The 23,467-nt window shown below is 40.3% G+C and overlaps 1 protein-coding gene and 1 non-coding gene across 4 annotated transcripts in view; both read left to right on the forward strand.

The window, feature by feature from the left end:
* The first annotated feature begins 418 nt into the window (after positions 1–418).
* On the forward strand, positions 419–583 carry LOC127359883 (U1 spliceosomal RNA). Its single transcript, XR_007883024.1, has one exon. It is a non-coding gene; the product is annotated as a U1 spliceosomal RNA (small nuclear RNA).
* A 7,837-nt stretch (positions 584–8,420) lies between these two features.
* Positions 8,421–23,467, forward strand: part of LOC127359878 (NLR family CARD domain-containing protein 3-like) — a 51,731-nt gene continuing 36,684 nt past the window's right edge. For 2 of the 3 annotated variants that reach the window (XM_051394187.1, XM_051394188.1), the window contains exons 1-9: positions 8,421–8,879; positions 9,959–10,084; positions 10,644–10,760; positions 11,228–11,326; positions 11,829–11,907; positions 15,487–15,715; positions 16,316–18,119; positions 18,343–18,516; positions 18,675–18,848. In XM_051394187.1, the coding sequence (XP_051250147.1) occupies positions 9,996–10,084; positions 10,644–10,760; positions 11,228–11,326; positions 11,829–11,907; positions 15,487–15,715; positions 16,316–18,119; positions 18,343–18,516; positions 18,675–18,848 (2,765 nt within the window). In that variant the 5' untranslated portion in view covers positions 8,421–8,879; positions 9,959–9,995. The remainder of the gene's footprint in view (positions 8,880–9,958; positions 10,085–10,643; positions 10,761–11,227; positions 11,327–11,828; positions 11,908–15,486; positions 15,716–16,315; positions 18,120–18,342; positions 18,517–18,674; positions 18,849–23,467) is intronic. The other variant, XM_051394190.1, reaches the window with a different exon arrangement.

The raw sequence follows: 23,467 nt of genomic DNA on the forward strand, positions 1-23,467 counted from the left end.
TGGGACATCTGGTTTTCGATGGTGTGTGTGTTTGGTTCATGGAGGTCCTGTTTGTACAGAAAGAGGCAGTGTTGCTGTGCAGCAGGGTCCGGTTTAGACCGTGAAGGCAGCAACAAGTGGACGTGGCCTTTTAGATGTGACATAATGAATTTCATGTCCTCCTCTCTGATATTGTCATTTCCTCTATGTAAGAAATGTGCTCCAGATATTCTTCCACTGCTAGCAGACTTGGGTTGCAGGCTTTTGTGTGGTTGCTTGGCTGTGCTGACTTCTTCTGAGACAGAAACAACCAGCTTTCCAAGTGATTGAGGCGGGCTAATACTTAAAGGCCACGAACACTGGGATTATTCGTGGCAGGCACCAACCACCAGGGGGCTGTGTCTGGGAATGACACCCCAGTTTCTGACACATTCAACTCTTACTTACCTGGCAGGTGGGATGCCACGATCAAGAAAATGGTTCACCCAGCATGAGATGCATTTGTTGCTCATCCTGCTGTGCTGACCCCTGTGAATTCCCCAAATGTTGAACTCTTGACTGTATAATTTCTGCTAGTGGTGGACTGTTAGTTAGTGTTCTCCTCATCTTGTTCCAAAGGTATTTCCCAATCAGTCAATAACAGCTCACTCACAGAGCTGCACTGAGAGGAGGAGCAACACTGAAAGAGCTTCAGTGACACATTTCCTGGAAATGATAGTGTAAGCTTGTCTAAGCGACAGCAGAGCTGCAGTCAAGACAAGTCTCAAAGAGTAAGAGAAAAGAAATATCAGTCAAGCTGACCCTTCAGTCTGTCTCTCTCTGAAGTCTCAGCCTGAGAAGGTGGGGCTGTTTGTGGATTATGAGGAGGGTCTGGTCTCCTTTTATGACACTGATGCTGCAGCTCTTATCTACTCCTTCACTGAGAACCTCTTCCCAAACTTTGGTCCTGGAAATAATGATGCTGGTAAAACTCTGCCCCTCTGATTATCTCTCCTCAATCACACTGAGTAGAACATAATTTAATGTAATAAATGTATATTTATTGATGAAGGACGGTGTATACATTGTTGCCAAGCCTAATTTTTTGAAAAACAGCTGATGATGATGTTTCTAATGACCACCAAATCATGTGATTTAAATCCTGACTTGAGCTGACGAGCCCCAATAACCATCACATCTGAGACAGTTGGTAGCGTCAGATAATATTAATTTATTTTAATATAGATTTTTACTTCATTGTCTCGGTGTAAAAGTTTCATGTCTCTAATATAGTGGTTGCAGCTAAAGATTAATATTACTAAACCGGAAGTCTCCCTCGTCCCCATGTTTTAGGAGATTAAATGTTTTCTATTACTTTGATGGAACAGATTCACACAATTACGTCCTGAAGGTTTGGAAACCTTTTAAGACATCTCTTGATAAGACTTAAGTGTTTAATTCACGAGCTCTGCTGCTTTAATTTGATCTAATCTGTGCAAAATCAACCTTAATATGCATACTGATTTATATTCTGCCTGTCTCCACCCGTATGTGTTTTCTTCTTTTTTCTTTTTTGTTCTTAATTTATTTATTTATGTATTTATTTGTCACCATTTGACTCGATAGTCGGAGTAAGGGGTAATGTGCCATAGGTAGGAAATTATGAAGTAAAGTAAGTAATACAATATTAAGGAATAATTAAGTGGTTTTTCAGGTATCTGTACTTTGAGTTTATTTTTCTGACATTTTTCGCACAAATATCTGTGCTTCTACCCCTTACATTTTAAAAACTGTCTTGTTACCTTAGTTTCTAGTAAGTTACTTACTTTAAGGGGATTTATCAATTATTATTATTATTATTATTATTATTATTATTATTATTTTGCATCATTGCACACCTTCCCAACATCAAGACTGCTGCAAATCACACATGACCAAAGTAACAAAACAACGTAACAAGACGAAACAGACAACTTACAGAACCCATTTAAAGTTTCAGCTTTGCACAAAAAACTGAACTTTTTTCTGTTATTACTATGAGTCCATTTCAGAACCTGCACTTTCTTTTCTTTGACTTGTGTAAAAGAAATTGAATCAGTACTTTTACTGGGTTACAAAGTGCTGTGACAAAATAAGTGAGATAAAAGCAAACAAACAAAGTATAAACATAAGTAACCAAACAAAACACAGTTAAAATACGAGAATAAAAGAAAATAAAACAAGCAACAACACCAAGAATTGCATATCAATAATTTGGGAAGTTACAATGTGAATATTAAAGCTGCAAGCAGTGATGAACGGGCCTCGCACTCGGGGTGTGCTGCGTCCGCGTTTTTCACGTAAATCAGATCAAAATCATCACGCAGCGCATACTTCCTGTTGCCAGTAGGTGGCGCTATCACTATATCTGAATATTGTAATGTAGATGTGTTCAGGGCGGTACTCTCATCAAACACGTGAAGTTTCATTGATATTGGACCACATATGCTGAAGTTATGAGGACGTGTTCAGGGCGAGACTGTTACAGAATATGTGAAGTTTATTGGAGATTGGACATTGGACACTGAAGTCGAGAGCCTACTTTGTGGCGAATCGTCGAAATTTGACGCAACGCCTCAGGCACGTTGTTTCGAAAAAATTAAAAATGGCCAACTTCAATCCCACGGACACGCCCATTAACGTACAGTTACAAATAGGACAACTTTTAATCAGCAACATTTTTTAAATGTACTGACCAATTTTGAAATTGATCCTAAAAATTCCCTAGGAGGAGTTAGTTCAAACACAACATGTGCAAATCGCCAAAAATAGCCGCTAAATCCAAAATGGGTACACGGGTACAATTTCACATAGACGTGTTCAAGGCGGGACTCTTAACAGGCAAGTGAGGTTTGGAGCCGATTGGACAATGTACACTCAAGTTATTGCAACTTCGTGTGTTCTGGCAGTACATCAAAGTTTGACGCCACGCCACGGACACGCCCTTTAACAAAAGCTGTGACGCTGTTTGACGGAATAACGTAAATAGCACAACTTTTAATCATGAATGTCTTTAGTTGGCTGTGTTCAAATGGCAAAAAACTACGATATGTATTTTTTAATTGAAAGGGCTTCTAATTACTGTTATAAATGATTTAGTGACCATATTGTGGTGTTGTAATGTAATAATATAAAAACCCCATGTTACTTGGAGGTATCAGGTGATGCAGAGTATCAGATTTATTTATTTCTTTTATTTACATAGGCCTCCATTGTAACCTGGTTACTAATCCACATTTACATTGACTTAATTCAAAAGAGAAATGGCTTAAAATAACTTAAGGTAACGATGAACTCAGAGCTCTACTGTAACTACTGTTGGACAAAATGGACAAAGGAAAGAGATTCATGGTGGTAGTGTTTGTTTTACTTATATTGCTGTAAATATATAATGACAAGAGGTGACCTCTGTGGATTATCTTGTATGTTATATTGTACTAGTGCACTGCCCGTAGGAAGTATGTATTGCTATAGAAAGTGGGAGGTTAAGTAGCTTTTTCATGGATGGCCAAATGAGGTTGTGTTTGAAGGTGGGACGTCAGGGACATTTAGGTTTGTTGTGAAATATGTAGATTGATAACTATTGTGTTTTCATGTAATTTGGCTTTTAGCAAGGACACTGTAGGGAGATGAACCCCATTCCACTAATGTGAAAGTACCACAGCTCATGGTCAGCGCATATAAATTCTGAAAGAACAAAGTGAACTACATCTGAAATGGGATGAAACCTGGCAGCATAAACAGACTAACTTGTAGCATAGCCTAACTGGGCCGGACATATTATTTAGCCCTGTAATATAGGCTAGCATACATCAGAGAGAGAGAGAGAGAGAGAGAGAGAGAGAGCAATGGCAGTAAGGGTTTCCACATCAAACAAAAAATTGTTTTGAAACTACCAAACTAGTGTGAACGGATAAAGCGCCCGGTATACTCGCCGCATTCGACCTGTCACGTGACAACGTGACGTCAAAATGACGTAGATCTCGCTGGCGCACCAGGATTTTGGCCCAGTCGTGCACCACTCTTTTTTTTTCAGCTGCGCGCGACAAACGGGAAACAGGAAGATGGACAATCTGTACGATCATTCAATGAAGGAGCACAGAGGTGCCCAGAGTTGCGAGAAATCGTCATGAATGTTGGAAAAGAGGAGGACATATGCTGGAAAATTTGGACCGATTTTGAAAAAAAAAATCCTTTTTCTTCTTCTAGTGCCTAGAAGTAGCAAAGTCGGTAGCCTTTCCTACCTCTGTTCAGGAGAAGACTGCAACTAGTGCCGCGACCACCACATCTAAGTTTATATAGTCACGACGCTCCCGTGACGTCACGTTGTTGCGCGACAGTTGGTCTGCGTCGAGTATACCGGACGCTTAAGCCAACGGCGCGGAGCGAGGGCGTGTCGGTCAGACAGTCTGATAACTGCACAGGTTTCTCACTCAACTTAATAAAGAGAAATGTCCCACAAAGCAACATTACAGGACCAAACAACAGTAGTAACTGTAACTGTCAAGAGGAAAAGAAATACCACAGCTGTATGTGGAGAAGCGTCTGTCCTCCTGTCTGTCCTCCCGCCTGTCCTACCGACTCTTCTTCACATTTCTGAGTGTATGCGATCAAAAATCACTGCGACCGCCAGCCCTCCGGACCGAGACATCAGTTTACTTTCCACCGGAAAACATTCTCTGCATTTACTGCTGGTGATTATGTATAATTATGTAATTTAGAGTGAAAAACTTAACTTTGTCACTTTCCAGGATGTCATAAAAACGTGCGGACCAAAACATGACAATTTCACGTAAATCAGATCAAAATCGCCACGCAGTGCTTACTTCCTGTTGGCAGTATTTGGCGCTCTCACTATATATAAATATTGTCACATAGATGTGTTCAGGGCAGGACTACCCACCTAGAGCCGGGGTCTGTTCAAGGTTTGTGTCTCTGAAAAGGAAGTTTTCAAAGAATGGTGTTTTAATGTTTTATGTTTTTATGTGTTTAAATATGTGTAGTCATTGGTGGGTTTTTCTTTCTATCTGTATGTCTCACCCTGTGTTACTGTTGTTGCTACTGTGGCAAAATCAATTGCCCCACAGAAACAAATAAAGGACTTATACAGGCACTCACTGAGTTAACATAAACTATGTGGTTTAGGAATAATGGCAGACACATGATGAATGTTCCTCTATCTGAGGTGGATAGAAAGAGGAACAACACAGTCAACAGACACGATACAGAGAGACTTTGTCATTTCACTTCGACTTTGTCAATAACACTTCTGTTTTTTTGTTTTGGACAGAAAAATATTTTTTAAAGGCAGATAACACCAGTTTTCATCATTTTATTACGTTTTCCTTTTGGTGTACGAGGAAAACAGCATCCTCCAGGTGAGTTAAGTAGTCCTCTCCAGGGCCTCTGTCTGCTGTATGTTGGTGGGCATCAGAAATGTTTGATATCTGTATATGTTCATTGTACAGAGGTCATATATGATGAGAACTGCCTTTCTGTATGTGTGATATCCTTTAAACTGGAAAGTGTCAGACTTGGATTAGAGGAACACAGGATTGAGTCAGGACACCCTGGGGGGAGGAAGGAACTTCAGCTGTTACACTTGTCAAGTAAGTTGGCTCTGATAAACCACTTTGGAAAGCGAAGGACTTTCCATCAAGTAACGGAGAAAGATAACAACGGAGCATTAGGGACTCTCCATCTGAATAACGCAATGCACAGAGATTATAATAACCAAAAGCTGTATAATGATTGAAGTTGATTCTATATTACAAAATGAAATATGTAACAATGAAAGGAAACATGATTATATGATTGTAACTGATTATTTGATAATTAATGGAAGGAATTATTATTGTCTGCCTCTTTGACTGCATATTTGAAGCATGCTCAAAAAGTCAATTTCAGTCTAAATTCAATCGTTCGAGAACTCGTTGTATGCAATTGTCCCTGTGCACTGACACAGCCAGTGGCTAAGCCCCCCCCCTAGAATCAGCCCCAGCAATGTAGGCCGACATGTACAAAAATCGGTATGCATGTTTATCGTGAAAAAAAAATGGAAAGCTTCTTGGACCCATATCTGACTATGGAAATTATCAGATAAACTTCAAATGTAATCAGCACAATCTAAAGACATTCATGATTAAAAGTTGTGCTATTTACGACATTCTGTTGAACGGCGTGGCGTCCAGTTTCAATGACTCGCCATGAAAGAGGGATTTGTCATAACTTCTGCTACATGATCTGATCTCAACGAAACTTCACGTGTCTGATAAGAGTCCGCCCTGAACACGTCTATGTGATAATATTCAGTAATATTGAGAGCGCCACCTAGTGGTGAAAGGAAATGTAATATTTTTTTCCAGCAGATTGATCTTATCAAGCTGAAATTCTGTCAGAAGTTCCTTAGGATGATGACAGTTTATGAATCTTAAGAACAGTAAAAATCAGCTTTCCTGTTACCTTTTTGGGGGCTAAACATGTCCGAAATCTCAATAAACTTTGCACAAAATTCAGTCATGGCGAGAGCTAAGGTATTGTCTTGCTCCCACGGATGGGCGTGGCATAATGGATTCGCCACGCGCATTGTATTTGAACGAATTCCTCCCAGGGAATTTATCCGACCAACATCAAAACTTGTCAGTACAGTTAAAAAATAATGCTGATTAAAAGTTGCTATTGTGCATGTACATTGAAGCGTGGTGTTGAAGTCGGCCATTTTGAATTTTGCGGCCATTTTCGGCTATGTTTTGGGTAGTATTTGAACAAACTCCTCCAAGAGAATTTAACGGATCAACTTAAAATTTAATCAGCGCAATCTAAAGACAGTCATGATTAAAAGTTGTGCTATTTACGACATTCCGTCGAACGGCGTGCCCGTGGCGTTGCATCGAATATTCAGATATAGTGATAGTGCCACCTACTGGCAACAGGAAGCAAGCGCTGCATGGCGATTTTTATCTGATTTACATGAAATGTTCATGTTGTGGTCCGCACGTGTTACGCCGGTACATGACGTGGCTGCAGCGCACCCCGACATGTGCCGGCTGCGAGGGCCCGTTCATCGCTGCTTTCAGCTTTAAATTAATAATTATTGTCATTAATCTAAATTGTACAACTTGAGAATATTTTGAGAAATGCCCGTTACAATCATCCAGAGCCCACAGTGACACAATGTTGTCTGACCAACAGTTCAAAGCTGAAAATAGTAAAAGTAGTAATACTACACTACAGAAATACTGCATTACAACTTAAAGTCCTGCATTAAAAAAGTTCCTCAGTTACAGAAGTATTATCAGCACAATGTAGTTGAAGCTCCCAGTCTCTCTCTGGAGACACTCACTCAGTCTTATCTCACTTCCCTCCCCCACACCTGACGTTGCCCTGACAACCGTGACGTCACATCCACTTCCTGTCTTCTTCTGTCCATGTGAAGGTTGGTAAGAGACACTTTTCACTGTTTGACTCCTCAATGACTCTTTGTTCATCTTGTTAGTTTAGTTCAGTAGAAAGAGCAGAAAACTCTACTAACAGTCAACTGAGAACCAACATGGAGGAAGAGTTTCCTCCATCTTACTGTCAGTGTGTCACTGTTCAAAGTAATCAGAGTACTCACTGACAGTACTCAGAGTCTTTCAGAGTACTCACTGTATGATTTCTGTCTGTCTTTATGAGCTCACCTTATCAATGTAGTTGAAGTATGTAAAGTGAAAGTAGTCAGTGTACAGAATGGCCTCTGTCAGTGTTGTATTATTATATTAGTGGATGATTATTATTGATGCATTAACATGTAATCAGTACTTTAATGTTGGAGTTGCTGCAGGTGGAGCCAATATGAACTACTTCAAATACTTTTGGCTGCTTGAATGTAAAATAATGAATTCTATTTTATAAACTGATCCCATGTTTGAAAAGTAAGCAGGAAGTAAAGCTGTCAGATAAATGCAGCTCCATGAGGCCATCTAGTGGACTGATAGTAGAAGTAGAGCAGCTGATGGCAGCTTTCTGCTCTCATTCTTCCTCAACACTGACCAATGAGAACAAGCAGCATCTCCTCTGGCCAATAACAAACCACTATTGATCCATGTATTGATTAGTTTGCAATGTGTGACAGTGATGAGAAAAGGCCATCAGTAGTTCCCAGAGTTCACAGTCATGTTTTCTAACTGCTTCTTTAGTCTGAGCAACAGTCCAACAAGCCAAAGGGATTCAACTGACACTGAGATGAAACAGAGAGAAGCAGCCAATCAGTGGAGAAGCAGCTGATAGTTTTACAGGAGAAATGATGTAAATCAGTGGTTCCCAACCTGAGGGTCGGGACCCCCACTAGTGGTCACCAAAGCTTCATGGGGGGGTCTGTAGGTCGGCCTATATCTCAGCATCTGGTTCACTTCTGTGAAGAAAAGTCATGTAGTAAATGTCTAATAGATCAATGACCAAACATCAGGGACAAGAAAACAGTGAATTTGTCCAAAAAGAAGCATATTAAGTATTTATGATTGTTAAAAATGATAAAAGATACATAACACAGACAAACTGTATAAAAAGTTCCCTAAACAGGAAATAATCTGCTCAGAATTCATCAGAATCAACTTCAACTTCTTGCAGTTACTGAGTTCAATATTTGGGTTCATTGTACAGTTTTGGATATAATATGAAATATGTATAAAATATGTCACTCAGTCAGGGGTCGTCAGTTTACTCAGTGATAGAAAAAGGTTGGGAACCACTGATGTAAAGGATGAATGAGTGATGATGAGTTCTCAGTGCTGATCAGTGATTGGACTGATGCTTTCAGCTCTGCTCTCAGTGTTTCCTCTACAGATGAAGGTAGAAAGTCTCTGGGAGCTGATGTGGATGTGAATTCAGCAGCAGCTGCCAAGGTAACAGGATTGATTTTGGATTATTGGACTAGCTGCCACTGCATGCTCTGACTGGATATAGTAGACTTGGAAAAAGAGCAACATTTCAACTGTTGAGGAGCTTTTCAAAGTCAGTCAAATAGAAGTGAAACAGCAACATGAAGTGTATTCCTCTAGTCTTCAACCAACCCCACAGACTAAAGAGCATTGTGAATGTCATTTCTTAGATACTGCAGCTCAAAGTGCCAACAACATTTCTACTCTGCCATGGAAACTGTCAGATGAGTGGATTTAGTATTGAGCTGAATGAGCCGTTTATATCAGCCAGTAGAGTCCTATTGTCCTATTGTGTGTTAGAAATATACAGTCTGCATCTCCAGCATTTACACACTGACAGATGCTAACTTGCATACGTTGGTCAATTAGCATAATTAGCATTAATAATCAGCTATATGGACAATATTTCAGTAATTGTTTGGATGATTTGGAAAATATAGGAGTGTTTTTGGGGGGTTATTGAGGACGATGAATCAATTTCTGACATCTGTGGCAACATTTTATCTCCCAGTGGGCTGATTTTTGAGGATTTTTTAGTTAATTTTGAGATTATTTATTTGCTTAATGCATAACCACAGCTGCAGAGACACAGGTCAATGAGAAAATGCTGCACAGCAAAAGAACACCAGCAGAAATTTGAATAAATATCTGAACAACAATGACAAAGAGCTTCCTAAACTGCAGTTCCAATGTATTATGCAGATAAATAACCTCAAAATCAGTGAACCTGGAGTTCAAATAAAATAAATTAAAGTGCAATTTTGTATTTTGTAAATGTCAGAATTTGATCCATCATCCTCAGCAACTCCCAAAACCACTACTATAGTATCTGTTGAAATATTCTCCATACAGATATACATATATGCTTATTAATGCTAATAATGATAATTGAGTTGGAATCTGTCAGTTTCTAAATGCTGGGGACCCACACTGTACATTTCTGATCATGTTGCTGCGAGTCGACTAATCCCTCCAATCAGAGCTGTGTGTGTTTGTCATGTGACTGAGAGGAATGATGGGAAATAATGTGTGATCTCTCCCAGCAGGTTGCTGTGTCTGTGTGAAGGTGTGGGCTCTGCTATGGATCAGTGTGAGGACAGAGAGGAGGGAGTCCCTCCCTCTAAAAGCACTCTGTGTGGGGAACATGACACAAGGACCAAAGCTCAGAGGTGAGATGAGGATCTCTAACTGTCCATGACTCTTCTCCATGTCACAAAGGCTTTGATTCTCCATTTGAAACAAAGACATTTATCTGAGCAAAAGTACGTAGTTGTCAGTATTCAAACAGGGCTGGACAATCTGATCTCAAATCAGTATCAGGAGAAACATTCAGCTTCATAATGAGAAATGTAACAGTAACATGTGTTTGAATCAATCAGAGCAGATTTCCTTCCTCATGTTGCTCACTGCTGATGTTTGTCCTGATTCATTCCAGTCTGACCAGTTCCACATTCTGCTCTTCTGGACTGGACTGGGAGCTGATTGCTCTCTGGTTAGATGTTGTAGCTGCTCTCACTTTAATTATATGGAATTCAGAGAGTGTGTTGAAGTGTGTGACATCAGTAAATTGTGTTCAGTAACACGTCCATAATGTCAGTAATTGAAGACATTGTTCTTATTGTCCAGCCCTGTATTCAAACATTTCAAATTATACATCATTTCACAAAGTCTTTGATTCAGTGAGAATGTTTCTGAATATGTGAGCTTTAATGAATTTCTTTCTATCAGGATCCATCAGAGACCAGACTGTCCTGAACCTGAACCCAGCTGTGTGTCCATGAAGAGTGATGACTCTATGGGTCGTTATGAAGACTTCAAAGATGGCCGCCACTCTGTTGATCAAAGGTGAGGATTTCAAACTGATGGTGAAAATAAAATGACGTGTTTGTATCAGACTCTCAGTTGTGAAATTTCTGTTTTTAAATGTTTTAAAATGTCTTTTAATGGACGGTGATGGTTTGTGTCTGATCAGCTCAATTTACAACAGCCTCAGTTTCACAGTGAACAAATAGTTGCAGCAGTTTATAGAAACTCACTGCTTTGACACCACGTCTGTTCCTCTTTTTATCCTAATTGGACCGATATGGTCACTCCACTCCATCATTTCCCCGCCTATACTGCACACTGCACTGAATACAGCTTTAAAATACACAGTGAAACATGTCTAAATCAAACACTGACTTTATAGAAATCCTAACCAAGAACTCCCTGGGTACAAATACACTGTGTACAGTCGGTGTATTCAGTCACTGGCAGGTTCTGTCTCAGTGTGTTGTGGGTGCAGTGCAGAACTGATCCTGTTTTTCTATCAGGAGGAAAAAACCTGAACCCAGCTGTGTGTCCATGAAGAGTGACCGCTCTATGGATCATCTTATACACTTCAAAGATGGCCGCCACTCTGTTGATCAAAGGTGAGGATTTCAAACTGATGTTAAAATAAAATGATGTGTTTTTATCAGACTCTCAGTTGTGAAATCTCCAGTTTTTCAACCTTTACTGACTCAGATGAAGTTCTCTGAGCACCAACACTCTTTCAGCAGCAGCTGCCTCACACTCACACAGTCAAACACATTCACACTGGGAGCTGCCCAGTACAACCAGTCTGATACAAGCAGACACTGAGCAGCTCCACTGGAGCAGCTGGAGGCTCTAGGTGCCTTGCTCCAGGGCACTTCAGCAGTGTACAGTGAGGGAGGGAGAGCTATATGGAGGGGTTGGTGAGAGCTGTTGGGACTGAACCAAACTGAGCTGTTGATTCTCAGTGGGATCAGCAGGACTAGTAAACCTTTACCACTACAGGGAGTCATCAGATTCACTGTTCACATCCAAATATCACTTCATGGACCTTTACCTTGTGTTTGTCTCTGTGTGGACAGACATAATGTGAGCTCATTCTTCATGATTCCTCCACAGAGTGGACCAGGAGAGCTCAGAGGTTCCCAGTGGTCAGTCTGCCCAGCAGCATCAAACACATCTGGACTCCATATTTATGGTCTGTACATGGACAACAACTACTTTTACATCTATTGTGTTCACAATAATCTCCATGCTGCACCTTTTAGATCAGTGGATTGTCAGTCTGTCCAACATGGATCTGATGTTTGCTTCCATGATTTGACTTGACAGTGGCAAGATGGCGCCAGTGTGTGAGGCGGGCCGTCAGCTGCTCCAATTGTTGTGTGTGTTTCTGTTGCTTGTAATACTTGTTGCACATAACGTCAACACTCTGCGGGTGTATGATCGCCAAACGCTGCTCGATCTGAGAATCTCCGCCAAAAATCTTGTCAACTTTGATTATTATGGACAAAAAACTCTGCCTCCTTTCCTATCGGACTTCCCGACATACCTCTGCCGCGCTCCAGCGCCACCCCCACGGCAAAAACGGCACCGCCGCTGGGGTAAGCATAGTGGCTGTCTGGTGAGGCTGAGGGCCGGGTTGGTACGTCCTGATCAAGGTGGATATGGAGAGGGGCCTTGCCTTTGTATCTCTCGACGTTCGCTGGACCCTGTTGCTGCCTGGTTGGTACCGGTGGCGGGCTCGGATGTGATGTTCCAGCCCCGCGGACCCTGCTCTCCCCGTCTCCGCTGGCGCGGAGTAAATCTGGGGAACCTGCGGCCTCTGTGTCGGGCCTCCCTGTCAGCTGTTCGCCCTGACCCGCCAGCTCTTGCCAGGTTTGGCCTGGTAACAAGAGATCGCTTGTGAATAAATCATTTATCCTTAAGGATTTCTTCACATCCCGGGAACTGGATTTCCTCTTTATCTCCGAGACCTCACTGAGTGTTGGTGAGTCCAGTGTCTTCACCGAACTTCTACCTGATGAGTGCTGCTTTTTGAACTCTCCTCGGACGTCTGGCTGAGGAGGAGGAATTGCGACTGTTTTTAAGAGAGACTTTAAATGTAAACAGTTATCGCTGTCCTCCTCCTTCACCAGCTTTGAACTCAGTCTGTTTGAGCTGGGGCATTCTCACACGGTGCTGTGTGCTGTGGTCTACCGGCCTCCCAAATATAACAGAGACTTTTTAACAGACTTCTGTGTTCTTGGCTGATATTATGCCCAAATATGACCGGGTCTTTTGTTGGAGATTGTAATATTCTTGTGTGTTGCCCTGAAAACCCTTTAGCGCGAGACTTTTTAAACATCATTGACTCTTTTAATCTCGTGACAGGATTGTCGAAGAGCTGAGCGAAAGTGGAAAAAGGACAAATTGCAAATATCTTTTAAATTACTGAGGAATTGTTGCCGTCATTACCTGATATTGTTCTTTTAAACTGTCGTAAGCCTCGTGTGTTGTTTAAAGTTATCAACTCTGCTCTGAATGCACCACAGACTGGAATTGAGGCCTCCCCTGCTGTGTGTGAGAACTTTCTTCACTATGGGTTGGGTCTTGGTCAGAATGAGTTCTCTTTTTGATCAGAAGATTGTGTCCAACATACGATTTTCTAAGTCCAAATTAGGTCTAAAAGTTATTCTCCTTTAGGTGGAAAAATAACAACCAGGATTCATCGAAGTTGGCAGTGGATTAGAGCTTTATTATCTTAACAGACAAACAAAGCCTGAGCCATCCATGGAAAGACTGAATTCATCCTCACAAAGCTTCTCCTTATATACTCTTGCCTCCTGTCACAAGTCCTGCCCACCTTCTACCTTTTCCATCCACTACATAATGGTGTAAATTCTACTCTGGAAAGACCCTAAATCTTCACCAGTATGTGGGTCCCAATTATTTTGCCCTTGTTTTGCCCATGCCTACACCAGTAGGCCATGACATTTTCTTTTGCTCTCCTTTCATCTGGATTACACCATTAGAATCTAGTTTACTGTACTTCTATTTTTTAAAAACCATTTATTACCTTTTCCTTACACCATTATGTCACAGATGTCTTTTACTGTATTTTTAAAAAACTTTATAAACTTTATAATATGATAAGAAAAGTTGTGTTACAACCACCCACATACATTTGGTATAATCAGTGCTCATTTCTTTGCTACAACTACACATTCTATATGTTCCACACATTAAATCAAACTTTTACTAAAAAACCATGGTGCTTACTACTTCATCAACAGTATTTGTGCTTATCATGAAATCTTATAAACCTAAAACATAATGCCTTCATTAACATCCTTGTGAGCTTATATAAATCTATTCTTCTTAACACTCAAAATCATCATTACTTAAAACATAGTGCCCTTTACTTGATTTCCAGTTATCTGTGTGAACAAACCATAGTGCTTACAACATAATATCCAAACTTTTGTGTGATTAATTGATTACTAACTTATAATATGCACTAACCTACACTAAATTTTATACTACAACTACTTCATTGATAAAGTCACTTCTACCAGAGCACTTATTTCACCTCCTGCTGCTGATCCTTCAGTGTTTCACTGAATTGTAATCTGCCTAACATTGTTTCACTGCTATGCGGATGACATAGTCTTTGGTGGCACTTCTGTGACAATATCGCAAACCAATTGTAAAAAATCTTGGGGTAAAAGTTGACTCAGACCTTAAATTTGACAGCCAGATTATAGCTGTAGTGAAATCTAGCTTTTTCCAGTTAAGGCAGCTGGCAAAGATCAAACCAGTCCTTCAGAGACAGCACTTTGAGACAGTATCAGAATCAGAAATACTTTAATAATCCCAGGGGGAAATTATTTTCGTTACAACACTCCAGATATACAAACAACATATTATACAAACAACATATATAATATATATATATATATATATATATATATATATATATATGTACACACAACATTCAGCACAAAAAATATAAATATATATATATAATATATATATATATAACTATATATAATCGTCTGGATTACTGTAATGCACTTTATATGGGGGTTAGTGGGTCCTCCATTGCTCGTCTTAAACTGGTACAAAATGCTGCTGCACGTCTTTTAACTGGCACACGCAAGTATGAGCACATTTCAACTATTTTAGCTTCACCCCACTGGCTGCCCATCCATCTTAGGATTCATTTTAAAATTCTTTTATTTGCTTTTAAAGCCTTGAATGGCCTTGCCCCACCTTACCTCTCTGAGCTGCTGCACCCCTACACTCCCAGGCCGATCTCTCAGGTCAGCTGACCAGCTGCTCCTGACAGTGCCTAAAGCTAGGCTTAAGCTCAGAGGGGATCGAGCATTTGCCGTTGCAGTTCCAAAACTTTGGAATGGATTGCCGCTGCACATTACACAGGCCTCCCCTCTGTCTCATTTTAAAACTCTTCTTAAAACCCACCTTTTTTCTTTGGCCTTTGACACCATGTAGAGCGTTGATTTTATGTGTATACATGGATATTTTTATCTTGTGCGGGCATTTCATTTATTTGATTTATTTTACTTATTTTATTCTATTTTATTTTTATTTTATTGCTTTTATCTTTTACTGTGTACTTTTTTAATTGTGCTTCTATTGTGTTATCTATTTATTCTGTATATCTTTTTGTGCAGCACTTTGGAAACCTTCTGTTTGTTAAAATCGTGCTATATAAATAAAGTGGATTGGATTGGATTGACTTTGATTGAGTCATTCATATAATATTCTGTTCCAGCTGCTGGAGGACAACATTGTCACTTTTGTGAAGAACCAGCTGAAGAAGATCCAGAAGGTTTTGAGTTCAGATTACCCAGAATGCTCAGAGAGTCAGAGGGAGGATGAGGAGGTGTTGGATGGTGAGGATGAAGAGCAGAGGAGGAGCAGCAGAGAGGCATTACTGAAGATCACAGTGCACTTCCTGAGGAGAATGAAGCAGGAGGAGCTGGCTGACTGTCTACAGAGCAGTAAGATGATTTTAACAGATTGAACATGATGGAAAGAGGAAATGGAGGCAACATGGGAAGGTTTACTTTTAAAACTCCGCCAAAATGGGTCACAACTCACAAATTAAAATGCATAACAATGCCATAATAATTCATTGTATTAAAAATATCAAAAATAATTATATTTTATCTAAATATAAAAAAAGAGACCACTCCTTTTCTTCTGGCTGATGTGTTGCTAACTTCTGTTTCAATAGTTTATAAACGTAAATGTTATGGCAATTTGTGATGTATTTTTTTAAAGGAAGGTTTCACACCGCCACCTGCCTGCACCAGGGTTCACAGAAAACGTGCATTAAATAGCGGCTGCCGCCAGGTGTGTACCACCAGCAGTTTAACACAGTGAAATGCGTCAGAGCAAAATCTGTGTGCTTGGATGTGGGCAACAACTACTTCCCCTCATTGAAATAACTGGTGGCAATAAATTAGACCCATAACTTTTGGTTCGAAACAAAATAGATATTTTCTATCTGAGCTGAAAATTTTTCTGCTTTAGGGGAATGAAATTATCATATTTTGTTTATCAATCACTTAATGATCATATTTTCTGTCTTCATTAAGAACATCTTGTTGGAGTTTGTCAGTGTGAACTTAAATCTAACCTGAAGAAGAAGTTCCAGTGTGTGTTTGAGGGGATTGCTAAAGCAGGAAACCCAACCCTTCTGAACCAGATCTACACAGAGCTCTACATCACAGAGGGAGGAACTGCAGAGGTCAATGATGAACATGAGGTCAGACAGATTGAAACAGCATCCAGGAAACCAGACAGACCAGAAACAACAATCAGACAAGAAGACATCTTTAAACCCTCACCTGGAAGAGATGAACCAATCAGAACAGTGATGACAAAGGGAGTGGCTGGCATTGGGAAAACAGTCTTAACACAGAAGTTCACTCTGGACTGGGCTGAAGACAAAGCCAACCAGGACATACAGTTCACATTTCCATTCACTTTCAGAGAGCTGAATGTGCTGAAAGAGAAAAAGTTCAGTTTGGTGGAACTTGTTCATCACTTCTTCACTGAAACCAAAGAAGCAGGAATCTGCAGGTTTGAAGAGTTCCAGGTTGTGTTCATCTTTGACGGTCTGGATGAGTGTCGACTTCCTCTGGACTTCCACAACTCTAAGATCCTGACTGATGTTACAGAGTCCACCACAGTGGATGTGCTGCTGACAAACCTCATCAGAGGGAACCTGCTTCCCTCTGCTCGCCTCTGGATAACCTCACGACCAGCAGCAGCCAATCAGATCCCTCCTGAGTGTGTTGACATTGTGACAGAGGTCAGAGGGTTCACTGACCCACAGAAGGACGACTACTTCAGGAAGAGGTTCAGAGATCAGGAGCAGGCCAGTAGAATCCTCTCCCACATCAAGACATCACGAAGCGTCCACATCATGTGCCACATCCCAGTCTTCTGCTGGATCACTGCTACAGTTCTGGAGGATGTGTTGAAGACCAGAGAGGGAGGAGATCTGCCCAAGACCCTGACTGAGATGTACATCCACTTCTTGGTGGTTCAGTCCAAAGTGAAGACCATCAAGTATGATGGAGGAGCTGAGACAGATCCACACTGGAGTCCAGAGAGCAGAAAGATGATTATGTCTCTGGGAAAACTGGCTTTTGAGCAGCTGCAGAAAGGCAACCTGATCTTCTATGAATCAGACCTGACAGAGTGTGGCATTGATATCAGAGCAGCCTCAGTGTACTCAGGAGTGTTCACACAGATCTTTAAAGAGGAGAGTGGACTGTACCAGGACAAGTTCTTCTGCTTCGTCCATCTGAGTGTTCAGGAGTTTCTGGCTGCTCTTCATGTCCATCTGACATTCATCAGCTATGGAGTCAATCTGCTGGCAGAAGAACAAACAACATCCTGGTGGTCTAAATTAATTAACGACAAAGGGAATCTAAAATATCTCCACCAGAGTGCTGTGGACAAGGCCTTAGAGAGTCAACGAGGACACCTGGACTTATTCCTCCGCTTCCTCCTCGGTCTTTCACTGGCGACCAATCAGAATCTCCTACGAGGTCTGCTGACACAGACAGGAAGTAGCTCACAGACCAATCAGGAAACAGTTCAGTACATGAAGAAGAAGATCGAAGAGACTCCCTCTGCAGGGAGAAGCATCAATCTGTTCCACTGTCTGAATGAACTGAATGATCGTTCTCTAGTGGAGCAGATCCAACAGTCCCTGAGTTCGGGACGTCTCTCCACAGATAAACTGTCTCCTGCTCAGTGGTCAGCTCTGGTCTTCATCTTACTGTCATCAGAAAAAGATCTGGACGTGTTTGACCTGAAGAAATACTCTGCTTCAGAGGAGGCTCTTCTGAGGCTGCTGCCAGTGGTCAAAGCCTCCAACAAAGCTCTGTAAGTACAGAAATAGTTGGATTTCTGTATTATCACTTAAATACTCTGCTATCTTTTCGACTTAGAGAGATTATAAAGACATTATATATCACCAACATTGGGAACTCCTCACTAGCTGATATCATTTTTACAGAACTAATTTAAAGTGTTTTTGGTTTTGGCTGAGTGATAAAGTGCTGGTCACAAATATTATTTTTCTTCATGTTGATCATTGTCTCTACAGACTGAGTGGCTGTAACCTCTCAGACCGAAGCTGTGAAGCTCTGTCTTCAGCTCTGAGCTCCAACCCCTCCCATCTGAGAGAGTTGGACCTGAGTAACAACAACCTGCAGGATTCAGGACTGAAGCTGCTTTCTGTTGGACTGAAGAGTCCACACTGTAAACTGGAAACTCTCAGGTCAGGATTCATCAACCTGTTCAACTGATAACCATTTTAAACCTGAATTATGTTGATGGATACAATTGTAATCTTCCTAACATTGTTTTGTTTATTTAGTTTGAGTCTCTTTCCTTGAACATGTTTATTATGTAATGTGTTGTTTTGTGTGTTTGCAGGCTGTCAGGCTGTCTGATCACAGAGGAAGGTTTTGCTTCTCTGGTCTCAGCTCTGAGCTCCAACCCCTCAAATCTGAGAGAGCTGGACCCGAGTAACAACAACCTGCAGGATTCAGGACTGAAGCTGCTTTCTGTTGGACTGAAGAGTCCACACTGTAAACTGGAAATTCTCAGGTCAGGATTCGTCAACCTGCTCAACTGATAACCATTTTAAACCCTGAATTATGTTGATGGATACAATTGTAATCTTCCTAACATTGTTTTGTTTATTTAGTTTGAGTCTCTTTCCTTGAACATGTTTATTATGTAATGTGTTTGTAGCACCCCAAAACTCAGTAAATGCTTAAGTTAAATCAACTCACCCTGGACTTGAATGATGGGGTGTTTGGGTTCGATTTATTAAGGTAGCTACCATGAAGGTTTACCTGTTTTGTGTGAAACTTTTTATGGCCTAATACTTTATGAATAACCAACAACTTTGTTAGACTAAGCAGTGGCTCTATTCACACGTACTCTACACTATTTTAAATAACTGACCCCAGGCAACTCTTTCAAATAAATGAAATAATTGTAAACTAACCAGTTGTTTTCCAGTTTAACACAAATAATATTTACTTTGTTAGTTAACAGATATTAAAAATGAAATAACACAATTACTCAAATTGGACTTCTTTAAAATAAAAATATTATAATTGTAAACAAAATACGCTTTACCAAAATTGGCAAAACACTGTAGAAAAATAGACCCTTATAATAAGCAAAATAGAAATTGGCAATATCAAAATACTATTCAAAATTCAAATAATTCCAGGTCTCCGGTAAAATTTCCTAGTTCTTCTTAATACGATTTCTCTATACTTATCAAACTCAGATCAAATATGCTATTGAACTGAACTCTAAACAAAACAGTGGGCACACACACACACTCTCTCACACAGGCACACACGCACACACACACACACACACACACACACAAAACAGCTGTTTTGCTCGGTACACGCGTCAGGCAAATCCTTATCCTCAGTGACAATTAACAGTCACAAAGAAAATCCAACTCACGGTCTGGAATAAGTCCTGGAGAAACAGTTAATGAAGAGATGGAGATGAAAGCCAACGGCAGCAAAAGTAAAGTCCTCCTCAGGAAGCGTGAAACAGTCCTTCCCGTTCAGCAATGGCGTCCTCTTGGCTCGATTCTCCCGCCCCCTTTTTTGTTTACTCCCTTACCTATGGCCAATTACCAACAGGTGACATTGAGTGATAACTACAGCAACCAATCAAATGAAACAGCATGAACCAATGACACAAATCTGAAAATTCATGTTTAGTTTACCACACACTTTTCTTCAGCTACTATACAGAACAGTTGCAACTATTTTTCCAATAATTTTTGTCATTTTCTGATGTCTTTGTGTGACGTGTTACGGTAAGCGTACTGACTCATTTCCGGTTCACTTCCTGCTCTGTGTACACTGTTTGGTGCTGTAGCTCTGTCAGTGAACGCTAAATATACATTAGTTTTACTCGTTACAGCGGTTATTGTCCCGCTTAACATTTAAATGTAGACTAGTTCTACCTAAACACTCAGAGTTTCTCCTTCTTTTAGCGACTTTTCACTACTTTCAAAGTTTTTCATACACGCTGGGTGACTGAGCGAAGGAAGACTAAAACCGCGAAGCCCACAGTTCACCACCAACCCATTCACGTTTCTAATACATTTTCCCCACTCAGCGATACACCCGCTGAGGAACCAACTCTGATTATTGGCAGCTCCATAGTCAGAAACGTGAAGTTAGCGAAGCCAGCGGCCATAGTTAAATGTATCCCTGGGGCCAGAGCGGGCGACATTGAATCAAATTTAAAACTGCTGGCTAAAGGTAAACGTAAATACAGTAAGATTGTTATCCACGTCGGCGGTAATGACACCCGTTTACGCCAATCGGAGGTCACTAAGATTAATGTGGAGTCGGTGTGTAATTATGATAAAACAATGTCGGACTCCGTAGTTTTCTCTGGACCCCTGCCCAATGTGACCAGTGATGACATGTATAGCCGCATGTCGTCATTCCACCGCTGGCTGTCGAGGTGGTGACCAGAAAACGATGTGAGCCTCATTGATAACTTGAAGCCTTTTTGGGGAAAACCTGGTCTGATTAGAAGGAGACTGCATCCATCCCACTTTGGACGGAGCGGCTCTCTTATCTAGGAATATGAAGAAGTTTACCTCTAAAACCTGACAGTCCAGAGTTGGGACCAGGAAGCAGAGCTGCTGTCTTACACACTTCTCTGCTCTTTCTTTAGAACAGTCACCCACCCAAAAACCCATAGAGACTGTGTCTGTCCCCCGACCACCTAAATTATTTAAAGAAATAAAAACAAGAGGAGTTCAACATAAAAATCTAATAAAATTTAAAACTAACTCCCCAATAGCACAAAATAAGAGAATGAAATGTGGGCTGTTAAATATCAGGTCTCTGTCCTCTAAAGCTGTTTTAGTAAATTAATTAATATCAGATTATGATATTGATTTACTTTGTCTTACTGAGACCTGGTTGTCCCACGAGGAGTATGTTAGCCTAAATGAATCCACCCCCCCAGTCATATTAATACTCACATTCCTCGAGGCACAGGCCGAGGAGGTGGGGTGGCAGCCATATATGATTCGAGCGTTTTAATGGACCCTAAACCTAAACTAAATTATAATTCATTTGAAAGCCTTGTTCTTAGTCTTTCTCACCCAAACTGGAAAACACTGCAGCCAGTTCTATTTGTTATAGTGTACCGCGCTCCTGGTCCGTACTCTGATTTTATATCTGAATTCTCAGAGTTTCTATCAAGTTTAGTCCTTAAATCAGATAAAGTAATTATTGTAGGTGATTTTAATATTCATGTGGATGTTGACAATGACAGCCTTAGTAATGCATTTATATCATTAATAGACTCAATTGGCTTCTGTCAGAGTGTAAATAAACCAACTCATTGTTTTAATCACACTCTTGACCTTGTTTTATCATATGGCATTGATATTGAACATTTCCCACATAATCCTTTTTTATCTGACCATTATTTAATAACTTTTGAATTCATGTTGTTAGGTTATAAGCCATTAGGCAAAACTTCCTACAGCAGATGTCTATCTGACAGTGCTGTAGCAAAATTTAAGGAGGAGATTCCTTCAGTGTTCAATTCAATGCCATGTCTGAATTTAACAGAATCCTATAACGACTTTAGTCCCTCTGAAATTGATAATCTTGTCGATAGTGCTACAGGCTCACTACGATCAACATTAGACTCTATCGCTCCTATAAAAAGGAAATTATTAAAACATAGGAGACTAGCACCGTGGTACAACCACCAAACCCGCCAGTTAAAACAAATAGCTAGGAAATCTGAAAGGAAATGGTGCTCTTCCAAATTATCAGAATATCGCTCAAACTGGCAAGATAATCTTAAAACTTACAGAAAGGCCCTCCGTAATGCCAGAGGAGCCTATTACTCAGCACTAATAGAAGAAAATAAGAATAACCCTAGGTTCCTCTTCAGCACTGTAGCCAGGCTGACAGAGAGTCACAGCTCTGTTGAGCCACATATCCCCATAAACTTAAGTAGCAATGACTTCATGAGCTTCTTCTATAATAAAATTATTACTATTAGAGAGAAAATTAATCACCAACTGCCATCAACAGTTATCAGTGGCTCTCCAAGTTCAGGGACTTCTGTCAATGGAAACTTAGATATATATTTAGACTGTTTTTCTGCTATCGACCTTCATCAGTTAACTTCAATCATTTCTTCATCGAAGCCATCAACCTGTCTATTAGACCCGATCCCAACTAGGCTGCTTAAAGAAGTTGTTCCCTTAATTGGCACTTCTTTACTGGATATGATTAATCTTTCTTTATTATCAGGATATGTACCACAGTCCTTTAAAGTAGCTGTAATTAAACCCCTTCTTAAAAAAGCCCACTCTTGACCCAGGGGTTTTAGCCAACTATAGACCGATTTCTAACCTCCCCTTCCTCTCTAAGATTCTGTAGAAAGTAGTCACCAAAGAGTTGTGTGACTTTCTACATAACAATAGTTTATTTGAGGATTTTCAGTCAGGATTTAGAGTTCATCATAGCACAGAGACAGCTCTGGTTAAAGTTAATAATGACCTTCTGACTGCTTCTGACAATGGACTTGTCTCTGTACTTGTATTATTAGATCTTAGTGCTCCATTTGACACCATTGACCATAATATTCTTTTGGGGAGACTTGAGCATCAAATTTGCATTAAAGGAACCACACTAAGCTGGTTTAAGTCATATTTATCAGATCGCTCGCAGTTTGTACACGTTAACGATGAATCTTCAATAAATACAACAGTTAGTCATGGAGTTCCACAAGGTTCTGTACTTGGACCAATACTATTTACTTTAAATATGCTCCCCTTAGGCAACATTATTAGGAATCACTCCATTAACTTTCACTGTTATGCAGATGATACGCAATTATATCTATCAATCTAGCCCGATGAAATTAATCAATTATCTAAATTACAAACATGTCTTAAGGACATAAAATCCTGGATGACCTGTAATTTTCTGATGTTAAACTCAGAAAAAAACGAAATTCTTGTTCTTGGCCCCAAAAACCTTAGAGACTCACTGTCTAAAGATATAGTTACTCTAGATGGCATTAACTTGGCCTCTAGCACCACTGTCAGGAATCTTGGAGTTATCTTTGATCAGGATTTGTCATTTAACTCCCACATAAAGCAGACCTCTAGGACTGCCTTCTTTCATTTACGTAAT

This window comes from Dicentrarchus labrax, unplaced genomic scaffold (assembly GCF_905237075.1).
Source record: "Dicentrarchus labrax unplaced genomic scaffold, dlabrax2021, whole genome shotgun sequence".
Classification (NCBI taxonomy): Eukaryota; Metazoa; Chordata; class Actinopteri; family Moronidae; genus Dicentrarchus; species Dicentrarchus labrax.